We start from the raw sequence: 17,404 nt of genomic DNA on the forward strand, positions 1-17,404 counted from the left end.
ACAAAATTATATCTGCAAAATCTCTAATGTTCAACAAAAAAAAAAAAGAACTTAGTTAAGCATATTGTGCAAAACAGCTATAAAAACATTAAACTCCTATCAGATTTATAGTCCCCACTCTGCAGATCTATTAGAATCTGTCCTTAAATTACAACCAAACCCATTCACACAGTAACAGATAAAATAGGGTGACCATATTTTCATTTGGGGGGGGGGATTGATTGAAAGAACAGATGTCTCATCATCGGGATTTGCTCCGTGATCAGAGGAAATGTTACTTGGCGCAGAACAGTGGTGATAATTGGAAGTTAATATAATACAACTCTGTGAATAGTTCCGTCTGAAATGAATGAAAATACTTGTTTTAATGGTTATAGAGTCAGATATGTGGCAGTAATGTTTGGTTTATCTAAAGGTTCTTATCTGTTACTGTGTAAATGAGTTTGGCTGTAATTTAAGGACAGATTCTAATAGATCTGCAGCGTGGGGACTATAAATCTGATAGGAGTTTAATTTTTTTATTGTTGTTTTGCACAATATGCTTAACTAAGTATTTTTTGTTGTTGAATATTAGAGATTTTGCAGATATATTTTGTAGATACATTGTTTAGATTTACTTATATATTTCTAACCCTTTTATAGAATAGAATAGAAAATCCCTTTATTGTCCCACAATGGGCAGATTTACAGCAGCAAAAAGATTATTGAAAATGGTCACACAAATGAGGACCTTAGAGAAATGTATAAGAATAACATAATAGGGAAAAGTTAAAATATAAAAAATAAAATTCTGTAAAGTGTTTTAACAATTTAAAACTGGAGAATTAATAACCAATATGCAGCTATGGACATTTTTAAGTAATGGATATTTGAAAGTAGCAGCAACATCAGAGATGTGCAGAATGACATCAGCATGTTATTTAACTGACTAAAGTTTCTATCATTACATTTGATTTTATTTGTTCCTGCTCCCAGTGGTTGGAACCTTTATCCCACTCTGGATTCTTGTGAGTGTAGTCTTTGTTCGCTTTAACTTTAAAAAAAATAAATAAATAAACAAACAGTTTTGAAAACCTCGGTATTCATTCTTTTCCTGCTTTGTGTGTCAACTTTCACGGTTGCTAAGCAACAGAGCATACGGCGGTAAAACCCGTCGAAGGGTTGACCTGTTCGAATTTACAGCCAAAACTCTTCCGGCCTCCTTATTTTCAAGGACTTTCAAGGATCCAGTCTAGATAGATCGCGTCCTTGGAGGATGCAGCCCAGGTTTTTGAACAGAGCCTCTGATTAAGAGCAGGGCTGCCTGCACTGACGCGGCTCAGGGATTACGTCACACGGAGCGGCGTGCGCAGTGAAATCAGGACATTTCCTCACTTTCTAAAAAAAAACCCGGGACGCCCGGGACAGGACGTGAAATACGGATATGTCCCGGGAAATACGGACGTTTGGTCACCCTAAGATAAAAACCTTTAGATAAACCAAACATTACAGCCACATATCTGACTCAATAACCATTAAAACAACTATTTTCATTCATTTCAGACGAATCTATTCACAGACTTGTATTATATTAAACTGAACTTCCAATTTTCACCACTGTTCGGCGCCAAGCAACCTTTCCTCTGATCACGGAGCAGCCGGCTTGCTTGGTCTCACAATGAATCCTGGGTAAACCAAGGATAGCAAGGATACATCGGACCGTCCTTCAAATCGGGCAAAAAGAAGGATGCATTTTAAGGCCGCATAACAAGGACTCTTGGAATCCGACCAGACCTCGGCGCCGAGCTATGACGTAATCGGCCTTCGAATCTGGCCTTCTAAGGACGCATCCCAGGTTTTTGAACAGAGCAATACTCTCCCTCTGCAGTCACTCCTTGTTGGTTCCTTGTTGTTGCTGGTCCTGTCATCGCTGTTGTCGTTCTCACCTCGTCTCTCCCTGGATCCTTGTGCGTGTTTTGCCTTGATGTCTCCATGGTTCTGGTCTGTGTTACATTTTTAGTTGGATTTTTGGATTCCTGTCTTTGTTAACTATTTTCATCATTAAAACTACAAGAATTCACCTCAGCCTCTTTGCCTCTGCATTTAGGTCCTCTAAACCACAACCAAGACGTGACAGGAAACATCTAAAACATGCAGATCAGTGTGCCTTGAGGAACAGGGTTGAAAAACACTGCTTTAGAGTCCCCTTCGTTATGCTTGGTTTGAACCTTGCTGTTTGCTTTAACAATCAATGTCACAGTTGTACCCAATAAAGTTTAGCTTTCCGTTTAATTTGCAGTCAACTTTGCTGACAGTTAAAGCTTGTTGCACAACAGCACAGGAATAAATTAAAGCATGTTTTGACCTGTTTAGAAAGCAACTTTCCCACCTTACCTTTTATCCATTCACATGTTGTATTGTTAATGTAATGTGTTTGTGCAAACCCAGAGGAAGTATGACTTAAAGGCCACAAACATTTAATTTGACATTCTGCATCTGTTATATTTTACCTAATGCAGAATTTAATGTTAAATTGATCATGGGATATAACTGAGATAATAAAGAATTAAATCACCATACCATCACACTGCATTCTCCTTGCTTAACTTTAATCAAATTTGTTTGTTTTTCTTTGCTTAAATGTTGCATTTGTTTCACCTGTGACATAAAAGTCTCAGTCCACACAATATTTTATTTTATTTTTATTAAGTTTTATTTAGATAGGATTCAAGTAAAAGAATAACACACACATAAAAAAATCTCTAGCAAGAGTGCATTGCTCACTATGTGAATTAAGCCACGGTTGCACACTTTTGATCTAATAGAAAAAAAACTATTTATTATTTATTACTTATTTTCCCCCTTTCTTTTTTTAAACATAAAGCATTTTTTTACATCTGCAAATTTTCTCACTTCAAATTTGACCTACTTACATTACATTTCTGATTTGTGTGTTTTAGTACAGGGGCTATGGCAGTGGCCAGGACCAGTTCTATAGGGGCACTGGCCCCTGTTAGCCCCTGTCTAGAACAGCTCATGACATTAATCTTTTTTGGTGATCATCAGTGGGTTTTGGCTGTCTTTGCACAGTCTCTTGTAATCTCCTCAGAGGGTTTGAGGTGCTTTTATTTTGTGGAAAAGTTTATTATGATGACCACCTCTGGGAAGGTTCATGACTTCCATGTTTATTCCATCTGTGGACAGTGGCTGTCATTATGACTCAGTCACTCCCAAACATTAGAAATGGCTTAGTTACCCTTTCCGTGATAAAAATTTGCCGGGGACATTTAAAAAAAAATCCATTCCTTTATATCGGGACACAATATGTTACTTTTTAGATATTCTAATCCGCTTTGTTGAGTGAGAACAGTTCATTAATCCAGTAATCATGCTTGGGTCGAGCTAGTAAAACTTAACCAGTATATTAAGTGCCAGTTAATTAATGGTTTCAGAGAAAAATCCAACCTCTTTATTGGAATCTAAAAACATTTTCATTAAGATGCAATCGTATAATTGTTATAGGAATGACTGATTAAAGAAAAAGGCTAAAAACATCTTAAATACTTATTTGATTTCAAATCACTTGATTGCACTTTTATTTTTTTTACAGCTTCCTGGCATTGAGTCACAAAAAGCGGAAGCATGAAGCAACCTGTTGATGTACCTGCCAACTGCCAAGGAAAAAGAGCGCTGAAGTTCCTGTATAACGGTTAGTGGATATGTCAAAAGATGTTCAGAAAGACACTGCCATGATAGGTAATATTATAGTTCAAAAACCTAATATAACCTCAATTTAACTGAAAGACTTTTTTAAAGCATAGTATGTTGGTTATGGATTGTGTATCATTCCAATATCAGTTTCCTGTTAAATGGGTTTCACATACATTTTACAAACATATATTTGTCCAGCGAACACAAACTATGTTTTTTTTTTTAACCATATAGTTCTGTTTGTTATTAACACTTTGCCATTTTAACCAAACTCATTGTTTAGACATATTTAAAAGGGCATAATGGAGAAGTCATCATTAAATTAACACAGCGGTCATCCATTTTTGCATGCGATCAACCAGCTTGTTAAAGCCACAGACATCTCTAAAACCTCCGTTAGTCACTGTTCTAGACAGGGCCAATACCAGCTGACATGTCCTTGCATGCAGACCTGAATACTGCAATGACTGGGGGCTGTGGGAAATGAAAGAAGACTATAAAACCGCCCTTATTTGCTGGGGAAAAAAAAACGTTTGGGAATATCCCACGTTCCAGTAGGAGGGGGGAACTGTCACACTCAATGTTTTATTTGATGAGTCTGTAATTAATGCTCAATGAGCATGTCTTTTGACCACTGTTCAGTTAGAAAGGGTTTTTCTAAAGGTACATGTTTCCAAACCTGGAAAAGATCCTTCACCGGGGAGATTGCACAATGCAGCCTTGCATGAATGATGACTCAATTTTTCTGCTCAGCCATTTTATTACATACATTGCGTTCTGTCAGCAGGCCTGGATGGTTTGGTGCAGAAAATCAACTTCTTCCTACTTTTTGCGTGGCATTGCTTTCACAGAGTGTAAGGCTTTATCAACATGAAAACAGTTTTATTCTTAAAGTTTATCATATTCACTGTGGTTTAGTTTTGTTGAATGCTTTTATAGTTAAAACTACTTGAGCTATAAAACAAAGTCTGAGTAATAGTGTAGAGTAAGTAAGTAGGTATTTATATATTTTTATAGTACTTAAGTACCTTGTTTTGGTGTGTCTACTTTACTTGAGTATTCATTTTTCTGAGGATTTTTACACTCTATATTTGAAAACATATATTTGCACTTTCTACTGCTTACTTTTTTATCAAATTAGGGCACAGATTGTTAATAGAAAAACAATGATAGGGAGATGGATAAAGACAGGAGGCTGGAAAACATTTTAGATGATGGATCTGCATATGCAGACACTCCCCCTTTATTAGAATTTAAATTTACACATTTATTATGTTTTAATTTCTTTTTAAATTCTAAAGCTATTTGCCACTTTAGTGCTGTGAATACCAGAGCTTTAAAAATTCAGTTGCTTATGCAGGACTTCCTTTCAGTTAAATCTAAGCCTAACCAGATCAGTATTTTTGTTTTTTGTATTCTCCCTATGAACACAATAATCAAAAAATGTATTGCAGTGATTGCCTCAGAAGGTTGTAATGTTAATGGTACCATCATTTTTGTCCATTCCTATTTCATGAGTTTATTTTCTAGTCTGTTGAAGCATGGTTAAAAAGTAATGTTTGACTTTTTGTGTGTTCACTTACGGGGGGTTCCATTAGTGCCAAAAATAAGTTTGTGTCTATGCATATGTTTTTGTGTATATGTCAGGTGTATGTGTTAGGTGCTTATCGATTACGTGCATATTTGATCCAACAAGCTTAGCTCGCCTATCTTTAGGTAGTGACCTATATTTTTCTTTGCAGTACATCTCAAGCTCCATCAGATTGGATGTTAGATGTATGTCTGTGTACAGCCATATTCATGTTCCTTTGTGGACTAAGGAATACCCACTCAAGATTTACAGAGGGGTTCTGATCCATCTAAGATCTCCTCCTGAGATCTTAGCACATAACATACACCTAACATAAGCACATTACATAAACACCTAACATAAACATGGGTACATAACATGTACACCTTCTTTGGATGTGCACTTACGTCCATACAAGACAAAAAACTTTGTGTATGTGTTACTTTGTTCAGATTGAAGTTATTTCTGACCATTGAAGGTTTTTCTTTCCATAATTATTTACAATAATTGTGTCCATGTCTGGAGACAACTGTATTTTTACACAAGAGAAGAAGGTGAGCACTTTTGACTTTATTGTACTACTGTATAACTCTTTGTTGGTCATTTTCCAACAACCTGTGTATAACTTTGATATATGATAGGTGCAGCTCTGTGTTGTAGTTGTGTGGTAATGATGGTACCACACCACTGTACTGCACATTTCCTTATGTTTCAGTACAAATATACCAGATCAAACTACCTCTTAACTAAAATGGGCTTGGTTTCAGACAACCTTGAGACAACTTACTTTGAGAGTACATCCAATTAAAGCTCATCCATCCATCCATCCATCCATCCATCCATCCATCCATCCATCCATCCATCCATCCATCCATCCATCCATCCATCCATCCATCCATCCATCCATCCATCCATCCATCCTCTCAGCACATTTCTATAGAGTGCAGTCTCAGACATTTATTTCTGGAGTCATTTTATTTTCAAAATCATAATACATATAAATATATTATTGTTGATTGATATTCAGTCTGATTTTTAATCATTTAAATCACTGATTAGGAATCAAAGCAACAATTAAATGGGAGGCTTATTGGTTTTTCAAATATGCTGAACTTGATATAAGGTGAAAAATATGCTTGTTTTTATTATTATTTTATGCCATCTCCTTATCTCCTTTCATTGGATCACAGATACTCAGGTCTCACCACAAACCTGTAAGTGTACTTGTGGTCAGGACAGGGATAGGCAAGGACCTGGGTAATGTTTGAAATCACATAAGCCATGGTCTCTTTGAACCCTTGTATCTGAGCGACATACTTGTTTTGGCAGATCATCAGGAGGCGGTTACGGAAGACTACGCTGCTTTCTGACGAATACCGGTTTCTGCGGGCCAGTCTGACTGCAGGAATAGATTCACACCGTACACCGTACCTTGAACAGTCACTCTGGGTTTTGAAGACATTTACATCCCAGGTGATCATGTTGTTCTTAAACAGAAGGCTGTTGTGGAGAGGTGTTATCAGCTGTTTGTTTTGAGGGGATGAAGTAGGACTTGGATAATAATGACCATAGCGGTTTCTATATTCGTAAGATGAGTACTGGTTTTGTCTTCGAGACCCCGAAGGTTTGGTAATAGGATCAATTTCAATGCTCCAGGTCTCACTTGTGTAGATTCTTGGTTTATAATCATCACTTTCCTTGCCTAACTGTGATTTGGTTTGATTATTGTAGAGTAGAACATTGAACTGATATGCTTTCAAGACACTGTCAAGGTAAACATCCCTGTGAGTCTTATAGAGAGGAGAAGTGGAGCCCAGCTCATACAGCTTCTCGGCAGGAATCATGGGGAAACGGACCAGACGGAGCAAGTCGGCCTGGCTTTCTGAAGTCAGGGAGTCTGCATTGGTTGTGATCCAGTTTTCCAGAGTCTGAAGTAAATAATACTCATCAGGTACCACCAAATCTGAGCGGACAAGTAGGGAACGAAGGAGTTCTCCAGGAAGACTGGCCCAAACAGGGGAACCTGTGAGGTTTTGGAAGTTCCAGGCCAGATACTGGATGCAGTTTTCCTCAAGGACAAGGTCCTTTGACTCGACTGCATATTTGTAAAGTGAAACTTGGGAGTAAAAGGAAGCATCATCTGGGAGGATTTTAGAGAAGAGGCGGCCTATGTCCTCCATCAGCTGTTTTACTCCGAAGTCTGAAGCAAGCTGATGGAGGCACATGGCAGAGGAATGGGTTACATCAGTCTTACGGGTGTAGAGATACCTATGAAGGAACAGATTGGGAATTATATATAAAGAAAAAAAGTGGTTTAAAATGAAAAATATAACAAATTAGCTCAAGCTTACCTGATAAAAGAGATTAAATACGGCTGGCAGGGTTTTTTCACCATAATTGTGATGTTATTTGCTTCCACTGAAGCACTGAAGTATGGATACAACATGAGGATCGCTTTGTGTGCACAAATTGTAGTCTCAGTCATCTCTGGTGTCCCATCATCCTTTCTGTTTCCACTAGGGGTCTGAAAGATGATCCAAAAATCACAAGCCGTACCGTTGTCAAAGATCTGACCAAGGTCACCTGAGAGACCAATGCTGTGGTCCAGTGAGTGAGTAGAGTCATCTGTTGTCAGATCACCTGGAATCAAACAAATACCGTAATCAGCCAGAGGAGTGGAAGAGAAGAAGAGATCTTTGTTATCTCTGAATGGAAGCAGTTCCGTCATAAGGGTCACCATTGAAATATTCTTAGGAGACGGATTGAAATGGATAGATTTCAATGCTTGAGTTATAAATAAGCGAAGAGGTTTGAACACTTTGAATATCTCTATAGGAAGCCTCCCTCTGCTGACCTCCATGGCCATTCATCCACCCTTAGTTCCACCTCAACTGGATACTCATTATTATCATAATACCTTTCCATCAGGGTTTATCATAAGATTATAGGTTCTGCTATGCAGCAAAAGTGGTCTTTAAAGTAAAATAATCAGCTAAAGGACATTATTTAACATCCACCTGCATGACTTGAACTGCATGCATGCTTCTTTCCTCTTTATGAAAGGGAATTGCGCACTTTTCAGCTGATGGACTTATTTTCTAACCCACTTCATGTAATACTGTCCTGCTATACAGTTTATATTCAGCTATCTAAACCAGGGATCAACATCATATACTTGTATAACACATATGTAAACAAATACTTTTGTATTTGTCCCTCTCAGCATGAAATGAGTTGCACTTATAGATAAAACAAGACTTAATTTCCCATGAGTGCTTGGAATATGTTTTCCTAACTTACTTCCTCTTTCACAGATAACACCAACATCCTCTTTATGGGAGCAGTCAGTTATTCCCCATCCACTAAACCTGCAAGACACGAGCTCCTTCTCCCGCCCTTCACAGGTAATTTCATCAAGCCAAATTGGTCCAGATGCTACAATGGTAAAAACATTAAAAAGAAATAAATATACAGGACACACACACACACACAAAAAAAAAAATCATAGATTGAGAAATGAAAATGCTGCTCTAAAATCAAGAAATCTGCACTTTTTACTGCCATCTGGTGGAGGAGAAACAAAAGCAAAGGGCACCTGGTCCATAGTCCTTCCCAACGACAACAGATTTGGCTCCAGGGAAGTTGAGCTGACGACAAACCACCTCAGCTTCAGTAATATCCCAGTTGTCGTCACACACAGTTCCCCATTTCCCATCGTGGAAGACCTCAACACGGCCCTCTGAGGGGCTGTCAGAACCAAACAACCTCACATTGCCTTCATTTGGCTCAGAGTTCTGCTCTAAAGGCAAAAATAGACATACAGTAGTTAAAAAAGGCCACAAAGTCGTAAAAAATGGCTCAGGACCCACAGTCACAATATGAAACACTCCAGCATTCACCCGAAAGAAATTTTGTTTTTACATAAATAAGCTGCCCCCCCCAAGTGAAGAGCAACTGGGATAACTTACTGAGAATGTCAAGCCTGTACGCTCCTCCGGAGACGTACAGGACAGGAAGAATAAAAGCAAGTAGATTTTGAGGAGGCAACATGTTTAAATCCTAAAGTAAAACAAAACAAAACAAAAAAAATAAAGACTTTTTAGTTGGATTAAGTCAATAAAACATTCTGACTGCAATGCATTAATATAAATATACATCTAAAGATTATATATCTGTATATCAAGCCATCTCTAATAAAGACACCTACCTTTGCTCCGTCCAAGTCTCCACTGCGTCCCCTCTTTAGGTCTGCTTAAACTTCACAGTAGCTAAAGAGTGGGGACAGTGGGGGATGCTGGATATATTTGCTCTCTGTTCTTGCCTACTCCCACAATCTCTAAGTTTCATTTAGCTTTAAAGCAGAACCAGAAAGCTGTTGCACAACTCCGCAGGGATCTGAGAGTTGTTTAGGGTCAAATTATTTTTTCCTAAACACATTTGCAAACATCTGACCCTCCCAAGCGCACAAGTAAAGAGACAAGATTCAGAAAATAGGAACCAATATTTTACTGTGAGCCCCCTCCAGTCCTTAAACAAAAGAAAAAAATCCCATAGAGCACAATTTCAGTTTTCAAAAAAAAGAAAAAAAAAAAAAATCATCCTTCAGATTGTATTCAGACAAAATACATGTGTCGAGTGTTCACATCGGAGCAAAGGAAAACAAATATATAACGTTAGTCAGTATGTGCATCATTTACTAAAAGAAAAAAGAACCCAAACAACATTTCCATAAATCATTTCTATACATTCATTAAAACAAAAGTTACAGTACTGTCAAAATCCATCCCCCACTAAACTGGCTGACAATGCTGGAACGGTCTTACACAATCCCAGAACCCACAAGACAACCTTTCAGAGACATGAGAGATGGGTTTCTGGGTAGCAGTAAGTGTGCAGTGACTGGATTGTAAACAAACTTGCACCACAGTGCGTTGGCCTCCAGAGCTATGATCTCCATCTCCGAGCCCTCTATATGAACTCTAACCCTTCATATTTCTCATCACCAATCTTAGTTTCAGGCAAAAGAATGCGTCCGTCAAGTGTAAAGGCTGTGATGTACGTCGCAATCTTTCCCGCGTCTTCCTCAGACTTGAGCGCTAAAATGATTTGGTCATCCGTGTTGGGGATGAACTTGAACGAGGAGAAGCCGTGAGTGGGAAGAAGTGGCCCCACATGGCTCACTTTGATGTCTTTAAAGTCCGGCGAGCAGCTCAGGACAAGGTTGGTGCCGCGGCGCTCGTCCGCCGTCTCCTCGTAGCGTTCTTTGCTGGCGCGGCGAGGGAGGAAGAACCAGCGCTGGAGGGAGTCGCTCCAGGCGGCCGACTCATGAATAAAATACCCTGCGGAGACAAATGAAGAGTAAATGAAGCAAAGGAAGAGAAAGAAAGTGGGAACAAAAGAATCCCCCAGGCAAATCTTCCTCACCTGGTGGCTCGATCCCTGCAGCTAGCTTCATGGATTTATACCGGGGAACCCAGTTCTCATGTTGCACATCGCCCCTGAACCCTACCACTTTCACCCACTCTGGGTTGTTGTTGACAAACTCGCCCTCGGTGGTCGTCCACTCCTTCCCAAGACCACCGATGTACAAATGTTCATCCTTTACTGCCAGCCACTCCGCTTTAAACCCTGCCAAGAAAAAGCAGAACTACATTTAACTGACAAAGTACTGATCAAAAAGGTTACCTTTCCCTAAACCAATCTTCAAAGCCAAAAGAAAAACACATTCTTGTCCTTGGAAGTCTCAATAAAAAATTACTTGTTTTGGTTTAAAATATTACTGCATGGAAAAAGTCCATCCTCATACCTTTGGCGACACTTCCATCCCCATCGGTCAATATAACCCAGGGCACAGCCTTGTCTCCATCTATGTGGTAGATGATGCCCGTTCTGTCATCAACAGAGTAGAGTTTGCCATTGAACACCACCAGGTCAGACAGCTCCATGCCCCGCCCCTTCTCTGACAGGTGGCTCTCCAGAACCACCCTGTCTGTGTCCCACTCAACAGCCACCTTATCTCCACTCTGTGACACCAGGAGATACCCCCTCCGCATGTAGCTGAACCACGTCAGCTTCTTCTCGCTGGCAGAGTTTGTGTCCAGGTCAGCGATGACCCCGATGCGGTAGCGCATCCCCAGTGACGTACGCTCTGGCGGAGTCAGAGGGTAAGTGTCGTTGTACTGTGAATCAGTGTCTCTGACAGAGCTTCCGCGGCAGGGTCTCCAGCCCTGCGAGGCGTACGAGCGGCCTGAGCTGAAGTGCATTAAGAGCAGCAGAACCAGAGCCAGGGAGAGTGTCACAGCCACGATGGGCCGCCACTTGAGTCTGAAACGGGGGTCGGTGGGGTTGGCCATGGAAGCCAGCATGGGGAGGCCTCCTACAGAGATACGCAACGGGTTCATAGACTCATTCTGCTCCAGTCGAGTGTAGCCTGGAGAGGCAGGCATGGAGGACGGAGGCCTGGAGTGACCTACGGAGAGAGATGGATGACAACTCAAACAACTTATCAACATTATCGTTCAAATTTACAGTAAGCCTGCCTGTTTGGGTGTTTCTCAATGAAGGAGGTCAACAAAATAAAAGTTTTTTTGTTAGACACAGATCATTTAAAGTACTTATTTTAACTTTGATGAATATGGCTGGTATATAAAATTATGCTCCTTAAAAAAAACAACAAACAGAATATTAAACAAGTCCAATCAATAGTTTTTCATGTTAACGAAAAAATATTATTGTCACTCTGCCACGTGGCAGACATGATCACAGGGAAAACTGCTGGCTTGACAGGTTTTAAGGCTCACTGACGTTATCTACAAGGAGGGTTAGCCATAAAATATAATCACAAAGAAATTGGGCTGTTCACTAGAGAATCGGTTCCAACCATTTTAATGGAAAGTTAAGAAGAAAAATATGTCACAAAGAAACATGGATTCCTACAGAGTGATTGTTATCCAGAACAAAGGACACAACCGACTCCTTGGCTCCAAGCTCCCCTCTGCTAGAGACAGTTTTAAATGGTCTATTTCTCCCTATCTAAGCTAAAGAGATGCTGAACCAGTCTCTTGTTTTCTAGTCAAAAGTCAATTATCCCCATTTGTGTACCACTGACTTCAACGCCATAGCAGAGCTACATGCTGTTTACGCAATCTTATTCTGCAATGGTGCAACAAATCATGCAAAAAAAAGAAAAAAAAAGAAAACCCAAACCCATTTTCAGTGCACAGTCACATAAATATTCTTCTCACATTTCTTTATCACACATGGTGAAAGGAATGTTAGATTTACATTTTGAAAGGATTTACTGAAATACCTTCAACTTTCAAGAATATTAAAATTTCTTGAGACAGACTTGAGATCAGGCTCTACCGGTAGAGTTGACAGGATGCTGGTTGTTACCATTCTGGTTACACAAGTTTCTGTCCTTGCTTTTTGTTTTGTTTTGTTTAATTACCCTTTCTAAGCACATGTTGATTTGATCCTTATTCCTGCCAACTCATCACAAACGAAGTGGTGGCTACACCTGTTTTCTTAGCAGCAAGTAGACGCTATTACACTTCATGACAGAGATCCAATGAACAAATAAAAAAAAAGAGCAAAGAAAATGTCTTTTAAATAAAGATGATGACTTATTCTGTAATATCTTATTTTCTGAACTTTTTATGTACAAATGAACATATTTCTTTTTTAGCTTTACTTTAAGAAATACATTTTGTCCAGACGTCTTTTTAAACATCACTAGTATTACTTTCATACCCTCTTCTTTCTGAGTCCAGCCTTCAGTCCAGGCTGCATATAGTTAACTTTTCTGAAAGGTGCAGCAATAGGTGGGGCGAAAATCAAAGCAGCTACCAATGCGCTTCGTCTGCATGGAGATCAGGAGGAGGTGATCACATCTAAAGGTCCCCTTGGGTAAACCAAGAAATACTGCTCCAGCTGCCTAATTTGACTTTGAAATTGTTGCCAGGGTAACAAATTTGTTAAAAATCCTTCATATCAAACAGAAATGTCTAAAATCAAATTTCTTTTCGATTTTATTCAGATGTGTGACTATACGAAACAATAAACTTTTTTGTTTTTAAATGGTGGATTTTAGTAATGACTTATTAATGACATTTAACCTTTAACCTCTTTCCACGGTTTTAAAGCCAATGAGAGTGGGGGGTGCTGCACTCACATTAACATACATATAAACTACAACTATGCCTTTAAAAAAAAAAAATCCAAATAAATGTAATTGATTTGATCTCTTTAAATGTGGATTCTTTTTTTAGATCTTATGGACATAACTTATTGGAGCATTGGTTTAATAAGAATATGTGGATTTCTGTAAATATGAGCAGAAGCTCTGTTTGCTTTGGGAGCTTCTGACTCGGCCTAAACACATCCTGCATTTTTCCAACATGGGACCCCAATCTGAAAGCCCCTTTCATTACAGGGATCCCAGCCAGAGAGTGGCCCATTATATCCGCGGCATCAGGGGCCACACCAACAGCTCCTCTCCAACCCCACACAAAAACCTGATCTTACCTCTTCGCCTCCGCCCTCCAGAGTTCTTAACCTGAGTCATTGAAGTCGCCAAAGAAGACCCCCGCAGTCAGATCTGAGCTCCAAACTCTCCCTCTGCTCCCTGACGGTCTGCTGTGCAGCCATGACTGCGAGCTGTTTAAGCACAAAGCTTGTGAACTTTGCCTACACTGGGAAGATTACCACCCAGTGCAAAGGGGCAAATCTTTAACTTGACCAAGCTGGTTTAATTAGTTATAATTCATCAGAGTAATCCATAAAGGAGGAGGGGTTAGGGAGGCATTTGTAGTCTGAACAAGAGCACAAGCAGGTGAGAGGTGAAATGCGGCACCTTGGTAAGGAGAAAACAAACGCAAATCTTTGAATGGATTTTACATAAGAGGGCTGTCGCTGTGATGCAACCATCACTCTGAACGGCGTGAGCTTATTGAGGCCATAGATCACTCTGTTTGGAACAGCATAGTCCATATTCCTGACCTGTAGAACCCTCTATCAATTACTGACCAACTACTTCTAGGCTTTGGGTCAGAAGGAAATTCTAGTCTGTATCCAAAGGGCACACAAGGAATGTTTTATAATCAGAGTATATTTTATGGGGAATTGTGTTTTTCCCCCCCAAGCAATTGAAAGAAAAATACATAAAAATTATTCATAAGTTTAGAAACTTAAACCATGAGAAGTGAAATAAGCCTTTTGCAGAGGTTTGATCTTGTGCCTTCTTTCAACACAGGGTTATGGTGAGGCCAGTCTGCAGTATGTGGCACAAAAGAAAAATATAGACGAATTAAGAATCAATACATTTAGTTTTTGGTTTTGGAAAGAAAATTAGTGAGAACTTCATATGTGCCAATTAAATCTTTTCTGATTGCACTCCCTTGTTTTCAGGAGGACAAAAACAACATAACAGGTTTGGCTATCAACTATCAATTTGACAATCTGATGCATTACTAAGAAACACATGACCTAAAGACCTGCATGTCTGCTTTTCAGTTCCTGAAACCGTAGGACAAACCGAGATGTGGTAAGATCATTGAGCTGTTCTGGCAAAAAACAAACAAATAAACAACTTGAGTGATGAAAACAGTGGTTGTCAACCTCTCTATTGCTGGTTGATATAAATAAACACCCCCTATTAGATGTAGTTTTTACATGCAAGTTAAATTTTTGCAGCTCACCTCCATTCACAGAAAGCTGCAACCAACTTCAGAGAAAGAATCAGAGACAGGAGGTGATTTTACAGCCTAATCGGAATTAAATCAAATATTGCCCTCTACTGGACTCACTGCTGATTGAGGGCTCTTTTCAGCATTTTTAGAAGCACATTATTAAGCAAATATTTACTAAGTCTTGCGTATTCACTATGGTTTGTAGACAATTAGGTTAATTAAGTTTTCATTAATTTCACCAAAGATGATGAAAATGCAGTATGTTGGGGTTTGATGTACACCAGCTGAGATTAAAGGAATAGTACACCCAAAACATGATTAGCCTTCATTTTCTACTCACCCCCATGCTGAACAACACCCTGGAGTACTTTTTTGATATCTCAAGTGCATCTGGAGATCTGGGAGGCTTCTTGCTGTCTGCTGACATTCAAATAATGGAGGTCTATGGTGACCGAGACAGAAAGGTCCATAAAGGTCCACAAAAAACGTGTCAATATTCCTCCATACTGCTCGTCCAATGTATTCCAAGTGTCCTGAGTGGGTAGCATCCAGAATTTACTCGAAATTTACACTTGGAATACATTGGACGAGCAGTATGGAGGAATATTGACACATTTTTGTGGACTTTTATGGACCTTTCTGTCTCAGGCACCATAGACCTCCATTATTTGAATGTCAGCAGACAGCAAAATGAAGGCTAATCATGTTTTGGGTGTACTATTCCTTTAAGCTGGGGAAAAATAGTTTTCACTTTTACCGATTAATATGCAAGGATTAGTTAGCCTATTAAGGTTTAACGAAGGTTTTAAAAACTCTACACTTTCAAAATACTGAAAGTTTTCCACTAAATAAGATCCCAAATGTGTAGTGTTTAGTTTTAGCCTTCCCTGTACATTGCATTTCCTGGCTTAAGGGGAATCCAGACATTTTTCCTTAGCTTAGAAGGATTTCTTTTTTTTTTTTTTTTTTTACAAATACAAAACCACATGTTGCTTTTAGTAAAGCAACGCTTGTTGATATGATCCTTGAAGCATATCTGCCTAAATAACCAGCTAGCATCAGTTTGCAACAGAAAGGCAAAGCGATATAACATGCTGTACAAAAAGACTTTAAAAAACAACCGGTTTTTTGTTTTTACTCAAGTCTATAAATAAAAAGAATTTACATCACATGGTACATTTTTTTCCTGGTGAAATATAGCATGTTGATAATGTTATAAAATGATTTTTGTTACTTTTATTTGACTATTTGTTTAAATAAAAATGTTTTTTTTTTTTCTAATGGTTTGGGGTTGCATTAAATTGTATTAGAATATTCTAAAAAAGGCAGCTCATAAACTTTCACATATCGACAGACTAAATGCTGCCAGTTTGTCCATCGTTGCGTTTCTCATTCAAAAAATGAAACAGATCCCAACTGCAGAGAGGATCACAACTGTCATCTCGGCAGACAATCTGGAAAATGGAAGAGAGAGTTTCTTCCCCTGGACAGTTACTCTGATTAACACAATCAACACCTCATAGCCTGTCATTGGCTACACTGCTGTGAAACAAACAAAAAATCATTTTGGCTCAATCACAACCTCCATGTTTACTTTATTTGAACATTAAAAAAACAAATGACTACGCACACATGTGCAAATATGCACATACTGCTCATTTCAACCTCCTTGGAAATGCATCTGGGGGAGTGGCGGCCTAGTGGTTAGGGCATAAAGCTTGGAATGCTGAGGTTGTGAGTTCGAAACTCATTTCCAGATACTGCCAAAATGCAGAGGTCAATTTCTCCAATGTGAGATCAATGAACTTCAATTATTATTTTCTAAAAAGTTTTCCTATTTAATTAGAAATCCCTTTATTCTCTATACAACCAGGCCAATATAGCTGATTCTGAATCAACTGAAGCTAAAACTTCCAACACGGAACGGCATCCGTGAAGGTAACATTCAGTCGTTTACCTATCAGACACCTGAAGTGATGAAGGCAATTTAATGGATGTGTTGTCCAGTTAGTGCTCTGCTCCAGGACGTTTCAGGTTTATATCCGGGACTCATTACAGACGGTAATATTAAATAACCAAAGATACAAACTACAAAAGCTTAATATAGGCTGTTAGGAAGGATAGAAGGAAGTCATATAATGTTACATATTGATGTGTTCACGTAGTTTGTAGGTAAAGGGACGGACATATGTTCGCCACTGCCACACACACATCTCTAAAGCTATGTTATCCGGTTTTGTGTTCTGCCATATAGCTTATTAAAAGCAACTATGCCGTGATAAATCCCATATGACTAAAGGAACATCTATAAAACTCACCTCAGATCTTAAATCCTCATTTGACAGCAGGCTTCGGTTGTCATTATCACGTCGCTTCCTTTTCCCTTCTTTACTCACAAGCGGTCCCTACTTCCTGTCATGACCGATGACGAAAGCGACGTGTCAACTGATGTGTG

The 17,404-nt window shown here is 39.1% G+C and overlaps 2 protein-coding genes across 3 annotated transcripts; both read right to left on the minus strand.

Annotated features, from left to right (window-relative positions):
• Positions 1-6,220: 6,220 nt before the first annotated feature.
• Positions 6,221-9,604, minus strand: lgals3bp.1 (galectin 3 binding protein, tandem duplicate 1). Its single transcript, XM_038277439.1, has 6 exons — positions 9,468-9,604; positions 9,229-9,319; positions 8,856-9,059; positions 8,561-8,695; positions 7,612-7,900; positions 6,221-7,528 (listed from the first exon to the last, which is right to left on the minus strand). The coding sequence occupies exons 2-6, from the start codon at positions 9,308-9,310 to the stop codon at positions 6,445-6,447; spliced, it is 1,794 nt and encodes a 597-aa protein (XP_038133367.1). The 5' UTR covers positions 9,311-9,319; positions 9,468-9,604; the 3' UTR covers positions 6,221-6,444.
• Positions 9,605-9,751: 147 nt separating this feature from the next.
• cant1a (calcium activated nucleotidase 1a) lies at positions 9,752-17,404 on the minus strand. Of its 2 annotated transcripts, none has more exons than XM_038277443.1 (4): positions 17,268-17,404; positions 11,067-11,729; positions 10,685-10,888; positions 9,752-10,599 (listed from the first exon to the last, which is right to left on the minus strand). In XM_038277443.1, exons 2-4 carry the CDS (start codon positions 11,704-11,706, stop codon positions 10,229-10,231), a joined length of 1,215 nt encoding a protein of 404 aa, XP_038133371.1. In that variant the 5' UTR covers positions 11,707-11,729; positions 17,268-17,404; the 3' UTR covers positions 9,752-10,228. The 2 variants fall into 2 exon arrangements, with proteins under 2 accessions (XP_038133371.1, XP_038133370.1); XM_038277442.1 differs by lacking the exon at positions 17,268-17,404 and adding an exon at positions 13,787-13,943.

This window comes from Cyprinodon tularosa, unplaced genomic scaffold (assembly GCF_016077235.1).
Source record: "Cyprinodon tularosa strain WSP-4 unplaced genomic scaffold, ASM1607723v1 ctg131, whole genome shotgun sequence".
NCBI classification, from domain to species: Eukaryota; Metazoa; Chordata; class Actinopteri; order Cyprinodontiformes; family Cyprinodontidae; genus Cyprinodon; species Cyprinodon tularosa.

What these genes read in the sequence shown, in the direction of transcription:
- lgals3bp.1 (XM_038277439.1), bottom strand. Translation starts at nt 9,310, where the DNA reads ATGTTGCCTCCTCAAAATCTACTTGCTTTTATTCTTCCTGTCCTGTAC. An exon ending in TGGGAAGGACTATGGACCAG is followed by an intron (nt 8,696 to 8,855) that starts GTGCCCTTTGCT and finishes TTACCATTGTAG; the next exon opens with CATCTGGACCAATTTGGCTT. An exon ending in TATTTAATCTCTTTTATCAG is followed by an intron (nt 7,529 to 7,611) that starts GTAAGCTTGAGC and finishes GTTCCTTCATAG; the next exon opens with GTATCTCTACACCCGTAAGA.
- cant1a (XM_038277442.1), bottom strand. Translation starts at nt 13,826, where the DNA reads ATGACTCAGGTTAAGAACTCTGGAGGGCGGAGGCGAAGAG. An exon ending in GGATGGAAGTGTCGCCAAAG is followed by an intron (nt 10,889 to 11,066) that starts GTATGAGGATGG and finishes TTTTCTTGGCAG; the next exon opens with GGTTTAAAGCGGAGTGGCTG. An exon ending in TGCAGGGATCGAGCCACCAG is followed by an intron (nt 10,600 to 10,684) that starts GTGAGGAAGATT and finishes TTGTCTCCGCAG; the next exon opens with GGTATTTTATTCATGAGTCG.